The sequence below is a fragment of the Lissotriton helveticus genome, chromosome 12, assembly GCF_964261635.1.
Source record: "Lissotriton helveticus chromosome 12, aLisHel1.1, whole genome shotgun sequence".
Lineage (NCBI taxonomy): Eukaryota > Metazoa > Chordata > Amphibia > Caudata > Salamandridae > Lissotriton > Lissotriton helveticus.
The window spans coordinates 659,833,976-659,855,209 of record NC_136073.1 but is presented as its reverse complement, the minus strand read 5'-3'; the positions used below and the strand labels follow the sequence as shown (position 1 = coordinate 659,855,209).

At 48.6% G+C, this 21,234-nt stretch overlaps 1 protein-coding gene across 2 annotated transcripts in view; it reads right to left on the bottom strand.

Moving 5' to 3' along the window:
- ATP6V0D1 (ATPase H+ transporting V0 subunit d1) overlaps positions 1-21,234 on the bottom strand; it is a 218,893-nt gene that overhangs the window by 142,459 nt on the left and 55,200 nt on the right. For both annotated transcript variants that reach the window (XR_013603626.1, XM_078669739.1), the window contains exon 2: positions 6,687-6,858. Coding sequence is in view for 1 of the 2 variants with exons in the window: in XM_078669739.1 (XP_078525865.1) it covers positions 6,687-6,858 (172 nt within the window). In the remaining variant the exon portion in view is untranslated. The remainder of the gene's footprint in view (positions 1-6,686; positions 6,859-21,234) is intronic.

The following is a 21,234-nucleotide window of genomic DNA, read 5'->3' as shown; positions in this document are numbered from 1 at the left end:
GATTGCAGGGGTTGCCCTGCCTGTTCATGACAAAATGAAATAGCTGTAGAAATCTAGCGTGAAATACTTTGTTTGGTGAGTGGAAGGCCCTTCCTGGGCCTGCTGTAAGCCACAAATTGTTGATGTGACTTTCTGGAGGTTTTTGTCTTTTCAATATATAATTTCAGGCATCTTTTAAGATCTAGAGAGTGCAACGACCTTTCCGCTGTAGTACTGGGATTCGGGAAGAAAGAGCGCAAGGCCACAGGTTCGTTGAGATGGAAGTCCGACGGGACTTTTGGGATAAATTTAGGATTTGTCCTTAAAATTACTCTGTCCTGCTTGAATTGCAGAAAGGGTTCCTGTATCGAGAGGGCTTGGAGCTCACTCACTCGCCTCGCCGAGGTGAATGCAAGCAGGAGGGCTCTCTTTCAAGAGAGGTATTTTAGGTCAGCTCTGTGTACCGGCTCAAAAGGATGCTTCATGAGCTGATTAAGGACCGTATTAAGGTGCCAGGTAGGTGGCAACAATTTCACAGGAGGGAAGGTTCTGTAGAGTCCTTTCAAAAACGGTTTGATCAACCTGTGGGGCCAAAGAGAAGGGCCAGTAGGAGATCTTCTGTAGCGGGATATTGCCGCCAAATGGACTCTGACTGAAGCATGAGCAAGGCCTGAGTTTGCCAGATGGAGAAGATAAGGTAGTATCTGTTCCGGAGAGGAAGAGAAAGGATGTATACCTTGAGCCTTACACCAGATGCAAAATCTCTTCCATTTTAAAGAGTATGTTTTGTTTGTACTATCCGCCCGTGCTCGAGCCAGGATGGCTCTACAGTCTGGTGGAATATTCAAATTCTGAAGTTCTCTGAACTCAGGAGCCAAGCCGCTAATTTGAGACAGGCTAGATTCGGATGCTGGACTTGCTGGTTGCTCATTGTGAGGAGAGATGGGAACTGCTTCAAGCGGATCGGCAGCTCCAGAAATAGGCGCTGGATTTCCCGTGAACCAATGTTGGCGTGGCCACGTTGGGGCTATCAGAATGAGTGTACAAGGCTCCGCCTTCAACTTTCTGAGGACCCTGGGAATCATTGGAAATGGTGGAAAGGCGTATGCAAAGATGTAGCACCATGCGATCGAAAATGCATTCCCTAGGGACCCTTCTGGGGATGCCAGCTTGCAAAGTGTGGCCATTTGGTGTTGGATCTTGTGGCGAACAGGTCGATCCGAGGAGTACCCCATTGGGAGAAGATTTGGTTGAGGATTCCTCGATCCAGTTCCCATTCGTGAGATGTTGACCACTGTCTGCTTAATGAGTCGGCGAGTACATTTTCCATGCCTGGGACGTACTCCGCTCGAACAGATATATTGTGTCCAATTAACCAGTTTCAGATTTTCTGCGACTCGTGAGAGAGTGCTATAGAGCGAGCCCCTCCTTGTTTGTTGAGGTAGTGCATCGTCGTAGTGTTGTCTGTACGGACGAGCACTAGGGAATTTTTGATTCTTGGCAGAAATGCTTGCAAGGCGAGGAAGACTGCCTGCAGTTCCAGGAGATTGATATGGAGCCCCTTTTCTAAGGGGGACCACTTCCCGCTTATCTGTAGCTCTTGAAGGAACGCTCCCCAACCTTCCAAGGAGGCGTCTGTTGTGATGACATGCGGTGTATTTGGAACCAGAAATGGTAAGCCCTGAGAAAGGTTTCAAGCAGATATCCACCATTGTAGGGTCTTGACCATCTGAGGAGTTACTTTGATGAGATCATCGAAAAACCCTGTGCATTGGACCCACTGTTTTGCGAGTGCCTCCTGGAGGAGGCGCATCCGCAGCTGGCAGTGAGGTATCAAGAGGATACATGATGACAGCATCCCCAGTAGAGATTTGAAAATTCAGACTGTTAAGGTCCTCTTTGAAGCTACACGCATAGCCAGCTTCAAAAGCTTGTTCTTTCTCTCTTGAGATGGGAAGGCTCTCCTTAGTCGTGTGTTGAGGGTTGCACCTAGGAAATTGATGCGCTGAGAAGGTAGAAGGACTAATTTCTCACGATTGAGCGTGAGTCCTAAATGATTGAAAAGTTGCAGACAAGCGTTGGAAGACCTGGACGCGTCTTAAGGATGGAGCCTTGATCAGCCAGTCGTCCAGATACGGAAAGACTTGATGATGGTGCTGCCTGAGATATGCAGCTACTGGGGAGAGACACTTCGTGAAGATGCGAGGTGCAGACTTGAGCCCGAAGGTTAGAACGCAAAATTGAAAGTGTCTGCCTGCCATTGCAAATATTAAATATTTTTTGTGATTTCTGTGAATTGGGATATGGAAGTAAGCGTCCTGAAGGTCCAGGGACGTCATGTAATCTTCCACTTCCAGGAGTTGTAAGACCTCCTGGATCGTTACCATGCGAAACGACTACTTCTTCAGGAATTTGTTGAGGGCCCTGAGGTCCAAAATCGGTCTCCACTTCTTCTCTTTTTTCTGAATTAAAAAGAAGCGAGAATAAAATCCCCTTCCCAGTTGAGACGGGAGGTACCTTCTCTATTGCCCCTTTCTGGAGCATAAGAGAGACTTCTTGGAGAAGCAGCCGTGGATTTTTGTGATTCATTGGGCGTGGCGGAGTTTGGGGAGGAATATGCGTGAATTCCAGAGAATGGCTGAACTGAACTAATTGAAGGATCCTACGGTCCATGGTAATCTTCTTCCAATTTGTTAAGAAATGGGAAATCTTTCCTCCAATCTTTGATGAGGGAAATGAATCCGGGACTGGCTTAAGAGACATGTCTACGTCCGTTTTTTCGCTGTCCTTTACCACGAAAATACGACTTGCCATAAGAAGATTGTTGTCCATGTTACTGGCGTTGCTGATATTGGGATCGACTCTGGCCTGAAGAGTATGAAGACCTGTATTGGTAGTTTCCTCTATAAGAGGAGTGTCCTCTTCCTCTCGACCCACAAAAGGACTGGTTCTTGTACTGGAGAGTGCCCAAAGCCCTAGCAGTGTCCGTGTCCTTTTTTATATTCTGCAGCGCTTCATCAATTTTGGAGCCGAAGAGCAATTGGCCATCATAGGGCATATCCAATATTTTCGTTTGCACCTCGGGACGAAAGGAAGTTGCCCTCAGCCACCCTTGCCGTTGCAAGACTGCTGCTCCAGCCAGTTGGCGGAAACCTGTTGTAGCGATATCCATCGCACAGTCTATTATTTCTGACGCCGAGGCTTCACCCTCTAGTAAAATTTTCTTTACCTCCTCTTTGGATGTATCAGGTAATTTTGATAGATACGGGGCTATATCCGCCCACAATTGTCTATTGTAGCATCCGAAAAGCGTTAAGGCATTGGCCACCTTCACCGTCATTGCAGACATTGAGGAGAACCGCTTCCCAATGTTGTCTAACCTCCTGCCTTCCTTATCCGGAGGTGCCGATAACTGGGCAGAAGGATTCCTGGAGTTCTTCTGGGTCGCCTGTGTCACCACTGAATCCGGTTTGGGGCGTCCTATCAAACAAGCCGGTGCAGTATCAGGTGCTCTATACTTTTTATCCAAGCGAGGCACCACTGGAGGTACGGAGGAAAGGTTCTGCATGACTTTAACACCCTGGTCCCATAAATAATCAATAATGGGTATTGATCTAACTGATTTTTGAGAGGTTCTTTAAAATCATACAAGAGGCAGTCTTTTTCTTGAGAGACCATTGATATTTTAAAACGTTGAGCGGTCCTCTCAACTACGTTATGGAACCCTCCAATGTCGCCTGGGGGTGAATCTGCGGGCGCAGGCACTGGAGACGAGGGAGAGGGAATGACATAGTCATCCCAGTCATCATGCATAGACTGAGTATCTTGCAGTTCTCCTTCTTCCTGCTGTTCTTCCTCTTCCTCATCAGAAGTCGGAGGATGCGGCAGATCAAACCGCTCAGGCTGAACACACAAAGGTGGAGGCCCTGGTCTTGGTGAAGGAGATACTGTGGTAGGCGGAGGAGCCGGAGACTCTGGAAACCTCTGTTTGTAGTCTTGAATGAGGTACCTTAAGTCAGTGACTAAAGAGGCTGGAAGGCAAACCATAGGAGTAGGTGGTGGATGATATTCCTCCTCCTGATCCTCCTCTTCATCCGAACTTTGACATTTTACATGAAGCTTTGACGGGCTTGTAGCCGTCTGAAACATGTCTCCATCTGAATCCTCCTCTTGAAGAAGACATGTTGGAGGCAGTGGTTGAACTCTGCTTGGCGATGTTAAAGCCGGCGTCAGCGCCCTTTTTGTGATCCTTAGGCGTACACATGTGGTTTGTAGGCTAGAATCCATCATCGTCGACGAGCCTGTCGCCGGTGGAGCGTCAACGGGTGTCGTAGTTGGTGGAGTCATTGTTGACGGGGCCGCCGTCGATCGTGGAGACATCCCTGTCGTCGACGATGTCTTCGTCGACGGTGTCTTTGTCGACGGTGTCTTTGTCGACGGTGCTTTCGTCAACGAACCCTTCGTCGACGAAGTCTTCATCGATGGTGCCGACGTCGACGATATTGGCTTCGTCGTCGATGTCGTGGCCGATCCAGTCGTCGGCGAGGCCTGAGTCGACGGGGTCTTCGACGTTGACTGTGTTTTCTTGATAGCTATCGTCGACGACAAAGTCCTACCTGCCTTCGACGATGGATCATGACGATGATGCCGTCGACGTAGAAACAGTCGTCGTCGACGTAGACACATATGAAGCAGTAGACCGCTTTTCTCGTCGATGCATCGTCGACGGTGTCGAAACAGGCTTTTTGAAGGTGTGAACTTCCTGAGAGGAAACCTTCCCAGAAGTTGCCTTAGATAGAACTTCTGAAGACTTCTTTGATGTCCTCTTTTGAGGAGGAGCCGCAGGGCTAGGAGAGGCCACCCTTGGACTCTTTAGAGAAGATTTTGAAGAGACAGATGAACCTTCACTTTCCTCAGAAGATTCAAGGTGGTCCTTGTCCTTCAGCCTCTGGAGCCAAATTAAAAGGCGGCCCTCACAGTCTTTGAGGGTTTTAGTTGAAAAGGTACGACATACCTTGCAGTCTTTAGAAGAATGGTCCGGATACAGGCAGTCTTTATGCTGGTCATCAACATGTAACCCTTTCTTTCCACATGAGCCACAGGATCTAAAAATACCCTTTTTTGGTGTGTCAGTCATGATAATATCAGCAATCACAGAAGAAACAGGATAAAATATCCCAGAACACTGGAAACCAGTTTTGAAGAAAAAATCTGAGCAGAGCTCAGTGGAAACTCCCTTAGCACAATGTGCGGTAGAAGATCTGAGGGACTGAGGCTCCTTCCAGGAGGGTTCTAGAGGGAGGTGGTAGCTGATTGGCTCTTTTCTAGAGTTTGGTCCTTTCTGCAAAAGGACATAGATATGTAACTAATGTGAGTCCTTTAGGCCTAGTTATCTATATGTCTATGGGACATTACTTTATTTATGTACCGGGGACTCCCATTCCGACGACGGGGAATGATTCAGGCATGTGAATCTATGAAAGACACCCCCAATACTGGATAATAATCATTCTCCTTTTCTTACAAAGATATAGCATAGACTTTGTATTTTACCAATTGTGCGATATTGTTTAACGGAATTAGAGTAACTTAACATACATCACTCTCCAACAGTAAGACTTCACTACTCAACCATGCTAAACCAACAATTAGTAACTAAAAGGGAGGTTCATGGCATTTCAATAAACTGCCCAGCAGTACCAAAACACTGAGCTCCAGTATGAATACGTAATAATTACCAAAAGGATCGCTCATTATCTCTGTGGCACTGTGGGTCTGAAGTTCTTGCCAGATACTGGTGTTCACATTACCCCCATCAGGCAAGAATATATGGAAGCCTCAGAAGGGTGAAGTGAGTCACTTTCCCCACCTAATGATACAGTACTTTAGATAGGCAAGTACAGGGGTTAGATTATTTACCACCGTTTCAATCTCAGTACTTATGTGGCAGTGAAGAAGCTTCATACAAAGTAATGATGGGAAAGAAGAAATGAGGTCACATGTTTTTGCCTCATGCAGAGCCCGATCTTATATTATTGTGTAAACTCATGCTTTTTTCTCCTGAGAATATACTGGTAACTGCAACTATGTAACAATGTTCTGAAACAATTTCCTTTCTCATGTAAAGCGCTCTGATACCTCTGGGTCTAGCCAGCGCTATATACAACTTTTCAAATAAAATAAATACATAAATCTAGCCTCGGGGAGAAGCCACATACTGGGGATATGGACACATCTCAATGATCTAAAGGATCACACTAGCTGGGCAAGGGTAGGGGTGACTGGCTGCAATCACCCCAAACCAGAGCACTGATGACACAGAAGCAGGGGATGAGTGAGAGGGGAAGACATGGGCAGGGTTCTGTTTCCTCAGGTTACATTAATTGGGCTAGTATAGAAGCCACAGATTTGGATAACTAGTACTGCACTGAAACCGCACATTACTCAGAAATCTGGTTGTTCTCCTTGATTTAGATTAGTCTGGTACCTTGAAATATCCAGAATACTACTTTGGGATAGCCTGGTATTGTTCTTGCATCAGTGTCAAATACCAAATAATGTAATGAAACAGCAGAGAATACAAGAACACAACTCTATGAATGTAGGTCAGCAAATGTGGTTTTGATAAAAGGACACATCAGGGAGCACACACAACAGAATGGCATAATTCTCTTCTCCCCTAAAGTGGTTGCATTGTCAATGCTTACGTGATAAAGTCCATGAAGCTAGCCAAAGGCTCATAGGACTGGTTTCTCATATGCCGAAACTCCACCACCATCTTCTCTTTCAGCTTGTCATCAATGACGGAGACCGCTAGTGGAGAAGCCTCATTAGCTAGGAAGCTGCCATAATCCGTACTCTGCAGGTGCAGTTTCAAATCTGCAAATCAAAATACATACACAATATGTGACCCACTGAAGTAGGGCAGTGCTGTACGAATACATTTTTAGATTCTGGGCCAAAAAGCACCAAATGCACAAAAGCTTATTGAATAGGGCAATGATGGAGTTACACAAGCGTATTCAAAACTGATCTTAACATATAGAGGAGTTGTCTAAGTTTATATTTGGGCAACCATCATTAGTGTCGCTTTTGCTCTGAAATTACACCTAAAGTTGAAAACATTCTGGGATAGAAGATGGGCACCTTATATCTTGCACTTGTTCACTAAGTAGTGTTATTTAAAGTTATTTTGGGGTAAAACATTCGCAAAATTTCCTTGGTTCTACTGAAAGTTAGAAACAACTGCTACAAGAGGAGAAAACAATTAATTCAGGAGCTAAACTGAGGTTTCCAGAGTTTCTACAACATCAAAAAGTTGGCCTCCGGTCATAAATGGCACATTACAAATCCTATATTATAAGGAATTGCAAAAACGGAGCACAACAGAACACAGCATAGTGTAATTTAATGCAGCAGAGTCTAGCCTAAAGAAACATATTATAACACAGTATAGTGTAGTGTTAGATAGCATGGCGTAGTCTTCTACTGGACTACATTGAATAACCTATCACAGTACATAGCACAGCCCAGTACAACACTGTGAACCTTTACAAAACGCTGCACAGCTTAGCACAGCACCGTAGTGTTGAATTATACCGCTTAGCACTGTATCACATAACACAGCATAGCGTAGTATGATAGAAAATGTAATGCACCATAGCTCAATGCAGCATTTCACAGCAGAGCTGAACATAGCACATCATGGCGTACTACAGCAAGTACCTCCATTAAGAATACTATCCCCCTATCCTTCCTGCAGACGTTTGAACAGGCGGCAATAAACCGCAATTCCTGTTTAAAATGTGTAATTGTAACATTATCTCAAAGTGCAACCCAGTGTGGGCAGACCCCTGTTAATATATACTTTAAACCATGGGAGTCCAAATTGGGTCCAGGAGGGCCGGATACTTTAAGGATTTTCAGGATTTCTACATAAAATACATCTTCATACTTTAAATCTACATTGAATTCGTTAACGGTTAGCCTGAAAACCTGGCAGAGATCTGGCTCTCCTGGGTGTACACTGAACACACAAAAAACAAGCATTGGAAATGCAATAGGTCTCGCATTAGGAAAGTTTGACTTTTTTTATTTATGTGTTGGTTTTAAAAATAGCTAAATTAATACCTTTGTCAGTTACAATGTCAATAGTTTTAACTTTCGCAAATGTGACACCTATAGCATTTGTAATGCAATGTGTGTTGTATTTACGTGACTTAGATGTATTGATATTACAAATAACAATGGCTTTTAATTTTGTAAATAATTATTACTTAAATAAATTTTATTGTAATTTATAATGCCAATAGCTTAAACGTTTGTAAATAACTTTTGTGAAGATTATGTTCAGTGTATTTTATTGTGACGAAAATCCAAGAACATTGCATTTGCACCTACACACACACATAGCCACACACACATATAGATGTGGTGGTGGTGGATCTGGGGGATATGGTGGTGGTGGTGGATGTGGTGGTGGTGGTGATGGTGGATGTGGTGGTGATGGGGGTGGATGTGGTGGTGGATATGGTGGTGGTGGTGGTGGATGTGGTGGAGGTGGTGGATGTGGTGGTGGTGGATGTGGTGGTGGATGTGGTGGTGGATGTGGTCGTGGTGGGTGTGGTGGATGTGGTGGTGGTGGATGCGGTGGTGGTGGATGCGGTGGTGGTGGATGCGGTGGTGGTGGAGGTGGATGCGGTGGTGGTGGAAGTGGTGGATGATGTGTTGGATGTGGTGGTGGATGTGTTGGATGTGGTGGTGGATGTGGTGGATGCGGTGGATGTGGCGGTGGACGTGGTGGTGGATGTGGTGGTGGATGCAGTGGTGGTGGATGCGGTGGTGGTGGTGGATGTGGCGGTGGATGTCATGGTGGATGTGGCGGTGGATGTGATGGTGGATGTCGGGGCGATGGTGGATGTGGTGGTGGATGTGGTGGATGTGGTGGTGGAAGTGGTGGTGGATGTGTTGGATGTGGTGGATGTGGTGGATGATGTGGTGGATGATGTGGTGGATGATGTGGTGGATGATGTGGTGGTGGATGTGGTGGTGGATGTGGTGGTGGATGTGGTGGTGGATGTGGTGGTGGATGTGGTGGTGGATGTGGTGGTGGTGGATGCGGTGGATGTGGTGGTGGATGCGGTGGTGGTGGATGTGGAGGTGGTGGTGGATGTGGTGGTGGATGTGGTGGTGGATGCGGTGGTGGTGCATGTGGTGGATGCGGTGGTGGTGCATGTGGTGGTGGTGGATGTGGCAGCGGTGGATGTCATGGTGGATGTGGAGGTGGTGGTGGATGTGGTGGTGGTGGATGTAGTGGTGGTGGGTGTGGTGGATGTGGTGGTGGTGGATGTGGTGGTGGATGTGGCGGTGGATGTGGATGTGGAGGTGATGGTGGAAGTGGTGGTGGTGGTGGTTGCGGTGGTGGATGTGGTGGTGGATGTGGCGGTGGTGGATGCAGTGGTGGTGGTGGATAGGATGGTGGATGTGGTGGTGGTGGATGTGGTGGTGGATGTGGTGGTGATGGTGGATGTGGTGGTGGTGGATGCGGTGGATGTGGTGATGGTGGATGCGATGGTGGTGGTGGATGCGATGGTGGTGGTGGATGGGGTAGTGGTGGTGGATGGGGTAGTGGTGGTGGATGGGGTAGAGGTGGTGGTGGATGTGGTGGTGGTGGTGGATGTGGCGGTAGATGTGGCGGTGGATGTGGCGGTGGATGTGGCGGTGGATGTGGCGGTGGATGTGGCGGTGGATGCGGTGGTGGATGCGGTGGTGGTGGTGGATGCGGTGGTGGATGCGGTGGTGGATGTGGTGGTGGTGGATGGGGTAGAGGTGGTGGTGGATGTGGTGGTGGTGGTGGATGTGGCGGTAGATGTGGCGGTGGATGTGGCGGTGGATGTGGCGGTGGATGTGGCGGTGGATGTGGCGGTGGATGCGGCGGTGGATGCGGCGGTGGATGCGGTGGTGGATGCGGTGGTGGATGTGGCGGCGGTGGTGGATGCGGTGGTGGTGGTGGATGCGGTGGTGGTGGTGGATGCGGTGGTGGATGTGGTGGTGGTGGATGGATGGTGGATGTGGTGGTGGATGTGGATGTGGTGGATGTGGTGATGGTGGATGCGATGGTGATGGTGGATGTGGTGGTGGATGTGGGGGTGGTGGATGCGGTGGTGGTGGTGGATGGGATGGTGGATGTGGTGGTGGTGGATGGATGGTGGATGTGGTGGTGATGGTGGATGTGGTGGTGGTGGATGCGATGGTGGTGGGTGTGGTGGTGGTGGATGTGGTGGATGTGGCGGTGGATGTGGCGGTGGATGTGGCGGTGGATGTGGCGGTGGATATGGCGGTGGATGTGGTGGTGGATGCGGTGGTGGATGTGGCGGCGGTGGTGGATGCGGTGGTGGTGGTGGATGCGGTGGTGGATGTGGTGGTGGTGGATGGATGGTGGATGTGGTGGTGGATGTGGTGGATGTGGTGATGGTGGATGCGATGGTGGTGGTGGATGGGGTGGTGGTGGATGGGGTGGTGGTGGATGGGGTGGTGGTGGATGTGGTGGATGTGGCGGTGGATGTGGCGGTGGATGTGGTGGTGGATGCGGCAGTGATGGTGGATGTGGTGGTGGTGGTGGATGCGGTGGTGGATGTGGTGGTGGATGTGGCGGTGGTGGATGCGGTGGTGGTGGTGGATGGGATGGTGGATGTGGTGGTGGTGGATGGATGGTGGATGTGGTGGTGATGGTGGATGTGGTGGTGGTGGATGCGGTGGATGTGGTGATGGTGGATGCGATGGTGGTGGTGGATGCGGTGGTGGTGGATGGGGTGGTGGTGGTGGATGGGGTGGTGGTGGATGGGGTGGTGGTGGGTGTGGTGGTGGTGGATGTGGTGGTGGTGGATGTGGCGGTGGATGTGGCGGTGGATGTGGCGGTGGATGTGGTGGTTTATGCGGTGGTGGTGGATGTGGAGGTGGTGGTGGTGGTGGTGGATGTGGTGGTGGATGTGGTGGTGGACGTGGTGGTGGATGCGGTGGTGGTGCATGTGGTGGTGGTGGATGTGGCGGCGGTGGATGTCATGGTGGATGTGGAGGTGGTGGTGGATGTGATGGTGGATGTGGTGGTGATGGTGGATGTGCTGGTGGATGTGGTGGTGGATGCGGTGGAAGTGGTGGTGGATGTGTTGGATGTGGTGGTGGATGTGGTGGATGTGGTGGTGGATGTGGTGGATGTGGGGTGATTGTGGCTTGCAAGCTTATTTCGCTCACGTTATGCAGTTTCAAACATGATTGCCACTATTACTCTCAAATTCACTTGGCAGCAAACTGGTGAACTAATTAAAAGAAAGTCGTATTCAGCGTTATGGCCGGTACTTTATTCCAGCAAAGTGGCAAGCCAGTACACACCAATGAGCTAGTAAAGCTAAAAACACACCACATGGCACAATTGCTGGCTGAGCGAGCAGAAGTAAGCCAAACAGCTTTCCCGTAGCTAAGGAGAGCGGAGCTCTTTTTGTAGCAGCACGCATAAGAAAAGTCCCGTATTTTCACCAAAACACTCTCTGATAATGATCTTATTCAGCCGAATTCAGAAGGCTTCCTGCCCTCATATATTCCCAAGAGAGCAGTAATCTTATAAGGAAATGCTGTCATCACACCTAAAGCTACCGAGGGAGAAAGGAAGTGCAAAACTACACTATAGTGCTTAATGGTAAACAACAGTCGAAAGTGCTGTCTGGAAGACATTCAATTAATGAAAAAAAAAAAAAAAAAAAGGAGACACGGCCGGCCGTGAACTGAAAGCACGGCCAGCCGGCCGTGAAAAAGCCTTTGATGCCGCAGGGGGTAATTAGGGGAGGAGAATGGCTGGGCTGAGGCAGAGCGCCAAGCCTTTGATGCAGCAGGGGGCGGAGCGGGAAGAGCTGCTGGCGGCATCAAGCTGACGATTTGATGCTGTGCACGCGCATTTTAACTAATTGCGCTTGCGCATTGAGTTAAAAGTGCACATGCACTTCATCAAATCGCCAGTGAATCGCCAGTGTAGGTAAGCTCTGGTTAAGCCTCTATAGTCTCGCTCTGCTCAATGCGCATGCGCATTGACAGGCGAGACCTAAAAATCATGTTACAGTACAAACAAATCTATGCATGCTGCAGGAACAACTGTACAGTAAAGGGGCTTATTTGGGAAAATCAGTAGCCATCGGTGGTGAAGTTACAAGGGTACCATGGTCCCTAATGTAAGTTAAAAAAAAACAAGCAATGGCAAAGCCAATCGATCTCGGCAATCCCCTAGCTACTGGCCTAGTCATTTGAATGTCTTTTAGCCATGTTGTATAGCAGCACATATGCTGTTCAGCATGGCTGAAAGTTACTGAAAGTCCAGAATCACAGGTTGTTGAGCCAACGCTGAGTCTCTTCGCCCCCATGTTGAGTTTATTGTCCTGCCCCTCCCAACACAAAAAAAATGCTACGACGTGGCTTGCCCTGGTTGCATCACAGCGCTTTTTCAGTGACTTTCAGCAGTGCTAGACAGCAGATGAGTTTTATATGGCTTTTAGGTCAGATTTCACATAAAGTGTATCATTTTATTATTATGGTCTCTTTCTCGAGGGAAACTCAGTTTACCTAGAGGAAAGAACTGCGCGAGCTCAAGTTATTTGCCTTTAAAGCGCAGTGAATGAGGTTGTCAGTGTGTCAAGGGCCCTAGTGCAAGGAAAGAAATGGGCCCACTGGATGAAGGGTGAACTTTGAAATACATCAATAATCAGAGTTCAGTGGGCCTCGGTGCCAATACACCCGCTGCACTAATATAAACTACACCCCGTGAATGTTTCCTTCGTGAACACCTGGAAAATACATCCAATTTTTCAGGAACACTTTCATATACATATATATGGCTTTGATCATAGCAGTATGGAAGAAGAAACACTGACAAAGCCAATAGGTCAGGCTTGCATTTTTGAGACCTGGCTACAATATTTAAAAAAAACTGATGCAGTGAAAAAACAAGCAAAAAGGATTGCTTTCTTTATATAATACATCTATGAGATAAAGAATTTAGGGTGTTTTGATTCGGATTACTTTTCAGATATAATGTAGCTCCTCTCTCCTTGCAGTAACAGCATTCGGAGGAGGAATGATACACAAAAAGCTGTGGCATGTGCAGATCGAGATGTGCTCAGCTCGGGGAGTCAAAGACCATTCTGTATGTATTTCAAATAACTGGTAACAATAAGTCGTGCAGCAGCTGAGCTGTCAAGCCAGTCTTAAAACAAGCACAGCCAGGGGGCAGGGAAGCAAGCACAACCATGTTTCCAGTGCTTGGCTATTCTGAACAAACCATTGGTATCCGGCCTGCCACTCAAACGAAAACAACTCCCAGAATACCTTAAATAGCTAAATGAAACCTCAGAAGTAGAAACATTATGTCCTGACTACACGAGAGAGGCTGCAATTGTAACTGCAAGGGACAAATAGCAATGAACTGGGAAGAAGACGGCGTACAACTATAGTGGAGGAATAACAAGCTCGTACACTACTGCATACCACTTTGCTTTGGATCCAGGAACACCACAGGCCCAGGTTTGGACGCTACTTCAGAAATGCCACAGCACAGAAAGAATAACATTACCTAATGTACTTGTGTAATGTAGTTGGTGCTCATGTAAAGCACTCCAATACCTACTTTCGCGTTATTTAAAAATGCCCAAAAATAGAAGCGGGGTTGAAGTCCTGGCAACGTGTTACAAATGCAGTTCATTAAAAAACGTTTTTTCTTGTTATTGAGGCCGCAGAAACAGCCAGCCTCGAGGAGCAGCTTCAAGCATGGGGAGTAACTGTGACGGTGAGTAAGCTGTTTTCTGGGCTAGTTCTTTAGATGCTTACCGTGCCGCGAGAGCGGGGACGGCGCTTCGTGATAGGAGAATAAAGACTCTGCAATGGACAGAGGCTGGTAATCTATAAGAGCGGCATACGGGGCATTGTGTGAGGAGTTGGGCACGAGGTGACTGACTCGGTGAAGTCCGTGAAGGGAGCAGTCTCACTCACCGGAAGTGCCCCACAGTTCCTCGTCTGAGCAGTCCATCCACACCCCTGGACCGTCTCACCCCAGCGCAAGCTCATTCTTGCGCCCCAGCAGCGCCCACCGTGGGTTGCCTCTCCGGCGATGCCCAGTCTCACTTCCTTCCAGTGCAGGGGTCTCTAAACTGGTTATGGCCTCTTCTGATCTCCCCATGCACCCCCCTCCTGCCACCCCACAGGAGAACCCCCAAGTCTCACTCTCCAAAAACGAAATAAGGCACCCTTCCTCCAGATGTGTCCCTCTCCGTGCAGTGCCACATTCCACGTGCACCGCTGACTATTATTGCAGTACTCAGTCTCATTCACCTTGCAGCCCCCCACCCCAAAGCCCAGAAGCAGGGGTTGCCTCACTGATTCCGCAGTCCTCGGTTTAATTCCCCTACTGACAGTCGTTCCTTCCCGTATCCCCTCTCCCTCAGCGCCGCAGCCCCACTATTCAGCAGTGTCAGTCCCCGGCTTTCACTCTCTAGCACGGCCAGAGATTTACCCTCACAGCAGTGTGCCAGGCTGACTCTTCCAGCACCCTCCAGAGCCCCCGTCCACTGCCCTGGGTTATCTGCGCTGCAGGTCTCCTGCCTGAGTCCCCAGCATCACTCACTCAGCTGTACCCCATTCTCTCTCAGCAGTCACTCTCTCTCCCAGAAGTCCCCCAAACTTAGTGCGCCAGCAGGGCCAAGAGCTCGCTCCCGAGCAACCTGAGTCCCCCGGCAGTGCATTATTCTCACTGACCCAGCAGTGCCCGAGTCTCACTCTGCAGTGCACCTCCATCCTCTCTGTCCGAGCAGGGACCACAGCCTACCCCCACCTCAGAGCAGTGCCACTTTAATGCACGCTGCAGTGTCCTTAGTTGCCTTTACGCTTACTCTGAGGACGGTGCCGAATCCAACTCCGGTACCAGTGCCCGAGTCTCACTCCCCTCGCCGCCAGTGCACGAGTCTCACTCCCCCTGCCCGCCAGTGCCTGAGTCTCACCCTCACTGCCCTGCAGTGCCCGAGTCTCACCCTCACTGCCCAGCAGTGCCCGAGACTCACTCCCACTGCCCAGCAGTGCCAGAGTCTCACTCCCACTGCCCACCAGTGCCAGAGTCTCACCCTCACTGCCCAGCAGTGCCAGAGTCTCTCTCCCTGCCCGCCAGTGCCCGAGTCTCACTCGCACTGCCCACGAGAGCCCCGAGTCTCACTCTCACAGCCCACGAGTCTCATTCCCCCTGCCCACCATTCCCCAAGTCTCACTCTCACTGCCCACGAGTGCCCTGAGTCGCACTCTCCCTGCCCGCCAGTAACGGCGTCTCACTCTCACTGCCCACGAGAGCCCCGAGTCTCACTCTCACAGCCCATGAGTGCACGAGTCTCATTCCCCCTGCCCACCAGTCCCAGAGTCTCACTCACTGCTCACGAGTGCCCTGAGTCGCATTCTCACTGCCCGCCAGTGCCCGAGTCTCACTCACTGCCCACGAGAGCCCGGAGTCTCACTCTCACAGCCCACGAGTGCACGAGTCTCATTCCCCCTGCCCACCAGTGCCCGAGTCTCACCCTCACTGCCCAGCAGCGTCCGAGTCTCACTCCCACTGCTCACCAGTGCCCGAGTCTCACCCTCACTGCCCAGCAGTGCCAGAGTCTCTCTCCCTGCCCGCCAGTGCCCGAGTCTCACTCTCACTGCCCGCCAGTGCCCGAGTCTCACTCTCACTGCCCACGAGAGCCCTGAGTCTCACTCTCACAGCCCACGAGTGCACGAGTCTCATTCCCCCTGCCCAACAGTCCCCGTGTCTCACTCTCACTGCCCACGAGTGCCCTGAGTCGCACTCTCATTTCCCGCCAGGGACCGAGTCTCACTCTCACTGCCTACCTCTGTGTCACTCAGGTGTCTGCGCTCTCTACTTACCACTGCAGTGGCCCCAGTCTCACCCTTGTCACACTGCCCCTCAATAGTCTCACTCGCCCCTTGAGTGAATCCAGCTGTTGAGCAGCGACTTCAGACGTATTCATTCACTCACTCATACCCGTAGTATTCCCTCTCCCCACAGCAGTGAGTCTCTCCCGCCCGGTACTCACACGAAGACCCCGAAGAGCAGGGCTCGGACGCCCACTTCCAGCAGCAGCTCCCGCATCTCCGGTCCCTCGGCCGGCGCTCGCAGCCGCCCTGCTATCACAGCCCGCCCGGCCGCATGCGCAACCCGCGCCCCAGCCTCCCCCGCCGCCCCCGGCAAGGAACAGGGAGGGGGCAGGAGGGGTGGAGATACGAGAGGAGGAGGAGGAGGGAAGGCGAAGGATGAGGCTGTAGGAAAGAGCGAGATGCGAGGGGAGGAAGCAGAGGTGACGGCAGGAGGGGGTGAAAGAGAGGAGGAGGGGGTCACAACCAATAATGTACCGTCTCCTTGCAGTGACAGCAGGGCTGCCGCACACCTGCAGATGAAAGGCCTGGGCGCGAGACACGGATCGCCCACAAGGACCGGCCATTGTGTTGGGTGTTAAAGCGGACACGCCATGAAGGCTACTGCCCGCCCGCCATCTTCGGAGAAATGATCAAAACAAACCTAAAAAAAAAAATAAAACCACAAAGGGGCGGGATGAGTAAAAATCGCCGGAACGTCCACGAATCTGCTCCGGCAACGATGGACAGATCTCTCTTCCAATGGCTAGCCTCCATTTATGGAGCTAGCCAATGGAAGAGCAGGCGGGACAAAGCCCCGTACTGTTCTAACATAAGATTTCGCCTGCGCGAACGCTGCAGCGCAGCGAACCCCAGGCGAAACCTAAAAAACTCTTCTCAATCAAGTGAACATGCTGGAAAGCAAAATTATGTTGGCGGAGTGGACTTATGGTCTCTGTGCGAGATAGCGGAGAATACTAGAAAACACAATTTGAAACCAATTTCAGAATGCACACTGATATTTCGTCTAGGAATTGCACAGCTGCACTCACTTGCTAAACTCGTGCTCAGTGTGTGGCGTCACATCCCATTAGTATAAGGTAGGAGTCCCATTCTCAGCTTCGCAAACATTGCTGTCTGCTTTCACTGCATGGCGCTCTAGAAGCCAAACGGATTGGGAAAACGCTTTGGAACATAAGGTATCCAAATGGCATCCTGCTTACAATGTTTATGGCGTCTTTTGACTAGAGTGTTATTCTAAAGCCAAACCTAGATTATGTGGAAAACTGTTTGCCACGGCTTTTAGAAAACTACTTTTTATGCTTCTGCATCAAGCAACCTGTAGGCACATCCATACAGTCTAAGCGAGAATTGTTGACTGGCAGATGTAATTCCCTGAACAAATAGTGACTCGTACATGGTACACCTTTTCACCCCACCAGTTGTCCTCTAACTGTCCTGATGTCCATTTCCCATTATTCGTTACCTGTCTCGTTATCTTTACACTCCAAACAGATCTTCAGTTCAACTACAGTCCTTATTGGAGCTTTGGAGCACAACTGCACCCCTAAATCCTAACCACTCCCAGAATTAGCTCAACTGATCTGCGATGAAGGCAACCCTCCTGTGACCTATTCCCACCAGAGTGCACCACCCTATGACCTCAGAGGTATATCCTAATTTTTCCAGTTGGCCAAATATAACTCCCAACAACCGTATCACCACATCCCTCAGATCCACAAGATAGTATTCATCCCCGCACAAAATAATAGATTAACCCCAACTACACAACATAATCCACGCTCCTCGAATCTGAATTCTTTCACCCCCTTCACTTCCCACCTCACCTTTTGCCAAAGTATAGTCCCCCATCATATGTAGCAAGTAATTTTCCTCTAAATAAATCACCAACAAGTCTGGGCAGCCCTGTCCCTTGTGTAGTTGTACCAATGCCGCACTGAGCAGTCTCCAGTGCATTCCGTCTTTTCCAACATTTTAACAAACAAATGTCCAACTATCCACACCGGTGTTGTCTCTTCTTTGGGTCCCAGATGTACCTTGCATTAGTAAAGAGAAATCCTCCTGCCTTAGCTCAAATCTTGCCACTATACCTGCAATGAACTCCAACCAATCTTGCTTGAAACTTAAGTGGAGGGTGGTAAACAACCCTCAGTCATTTGGAACACCCTGACCACTCGAATTCCCAGAGTTCCAGCAGTATTACTTTCGTGGCTATGTCTGTTCCTGGCGCCAGCCCACAGAACATCTGCAGCTGCAAAAACCTCACTTTGAAAATGATAATATGCTGCAACCATTTGCCTTTTTAGGTCTGCGTTAGCCAACTCCTTTTGATTTTACAAAAATTATAGGTACGCTATTCTTAGCTTGTGGGAGCTTTCAGCCAGCCCTCTTCATCCATTGGTCTGTTGCTTTGTCATTCACATTTTTCATCTGCCCGGTACAGCATAGGGCATTGGGTCATCCCACTTCAGCCATTGCCTAAGTTTACTGTGAGTGACAGGATTCCCACCCTTGCACAAGGAGCATCTCCACACATAATGTAGGTCCTTTCAGTGCCAGTGACTCATATGACAATGTGTGCTATTTGAGATCAAAATATATTTTAGTATTAAGGGTCCTGCAAAGTTATGAAAAACAACATGACAAAACCAAACCAAGCATTGACAAAGCCAACTGGCAGGCACCCAAAGTCAGGCCTATTGGTTTTGCCAATGCTAATTTGTACTGTTTTCCCCAGCCTCTGGCTTTCTTTATTGAATTTAATGTTGCAAATTCTTTAACAATGTATTTTTAAGCGAGTCATCAAACTTATTCCACCGAAGGTATGCAGCTTTTCAAATCAAACTGTGTTCCTTACATTCTTTTCCTCTATTTGGTATTTTCCTTAAAACAATAGAAGACAAATACAAAGAAACTAGCATATATCTGGAATACCCCGGGCACACATTTAACACTATTTCATTGTTTTCGGATAACATGATTCTTTTGCTATAGCTTGTACGTTTTGCAAAATAACACACAATAAAGTATTCCTTCAATTCAAATATTCGGTTGCAAAACAACCATAAAATTGTTATTACCTAATTAATAAAATATTAATTTATCTACAATAAACACTCGTTTTACCTCACTACCATGTAAATTCCAACCTTGTCCACTCTTTTAAAGTCTAAGGATCTTTGGATATTTTTTGCCTCAAATTAGTAATACAACAAAGAAACGTTATTTACCTAACTATCATCTCAATTAATTCGCAATATTGTTTCCTTAAAAGCAATACCAATTTCAAGAAAAAGGGGAACAGTAGCTCCTAAAGAGGGCACTATCTTCATAATTAAAATCAAATTAATCGCCCAAGTTGTCTCTACTACAAGAATATCATGGCACACTAAAATTGTGAATAGAATTTCGAGTGACAAAATATTGAATCGGAAGTATATGTGTGCTATTCTTAACGCCATATCTGTGTACCTTGAGAGAGAGTGATAGATATATATATAGATATATATCCACACAAACCTCCTCCAGTTAGTAGAAGCAGAGGCCACACAGTGGAATCCTTGAGTAGCTCTTTATTTGACCAACAGGGCATAATGCATTTCGGCGTGGAGTGTGCCTTCATCAGACGCCCTTCTCACCTGGAAATCACCAACACCCTCCTTTTGTGCTGCTACGATCCTCCCCCTGGGTGGGGAAGTCAGCTGACTTCTCCTTGCTGATTGCTTACAGCTGCAGTCCGGTGCCTGACGACTGCAGCCCCCAGAATGCATCTTGGTGGTAAGTACCAAAGGCGGAGTCCGTGCTCAATGAGCGCTGGAATATCGGGCAAAAGTTTTTTTTTTAAGTTGTTAAAGGTGAGCCCATGGTCCGCAGGCTTCCTCGGGTATACACACACACCACACAAGCACACATACACATATGAAAGTTCATAGATGTGGGGTTAGGTATAGAGAATTTATGCCTACTTACCCTATGATATTTGTCCACGGTATTAGTATTTCACGATACCCTGGACCTGATATTCAGGAGCCACAACTTCTCAGCAGTCAGCAGCAATGCGCCTGAAGCCTTTGTTAAGCTGTCGACCAAATATCAGCATTACAAATCGAAGCAAACGCCAGGGCAGGTTGGAGTTTTTTTAGGTCGCAGCCTACCAGACAGTGGGCTTTGTGGTTTACCCGTCCCGTTTTCTTGCTTTCCATTTACTTGCTTATTTGTTTTAGGCTGTCCAGCTTTAGTTCATTACCTTCCCTTGCCCAAAACTTCATTACAGGATCCTTCCCAGTGCTCCCTTTCTCTAAACAGGCCTGTAAATCTTGTTCTTATCTCGTCACATTAGCTGTGCATTGAAAGACCGAGGTCAAATGTGAGGCGCTGTCTTCCGAGGTCTCTTGTTTACTTTTCTTTCTGTGACTTTAAAGTGAGGGGATTTATGTGACAATGTTGCTGGATACTGGGGGTGGGAACGTTCTTTTTCTAGCACACAACATTTAAATGAACTGTGTAAGTATTTCAGAATATATCACAATAAGGAACCCAAATGAAGCAAACGTTGTTATTTCTGAAGATTGTTGGAAACAAATACTTTAATATGATCAAAACAAATCATTACACAAGGTGATGTAATTTCCACACAGTTTGTTCTGTGCACTGTATAGTTTTATTAGTAAAACTGTAAGTCTGTGCAAATGTAACGGCCATTTCTATTGAAAATGTGCTGTCTGTAATAGCAGGGTGCTGGCTCCCACACCACTAATACTTCACTCTATGCCACTCCACACCACTGAACTGCACTCTACTCTACTCTGCACCACTCCACTTTGCACCTCTCCACGCCACTGCACTCTGCACAACTCCACTCTACCCATTACCACTCTACTGTATGCCAATCCACTCTTCACCACTCTACACCACTGCACTCTTGGCACTGCACTCTACACCACTCCAGTCTAGGTCACACCAGTCTAGGTCACACCTATCTACTCTGCACAATTCCACTCTACACCACTGTACTCTACGCCACTCTGCAACACTGCACTGTACACCACTGAACTCTAGGCAGTAGAGAGAGCTGAAGTCAGGCAAACCAGGAGAGCAGCGGAGCAGAGCAGGAAGGCTGGCTGGCCGGAGCACGAAGCAGAGTTTGACCCAGGAGTTCGAGCCCGAGACTGAATCTGTAATCAGCAGAGTGCATCATCCTGGGAGCTGTGCCACGGACGCGAGGAGCAGGCGAAATGGGGCAGAGAGGGGAGGTAAGCACAGACACAGCTGGTAGCAAGCAACGGCCAGTATTCCCCTCCCACC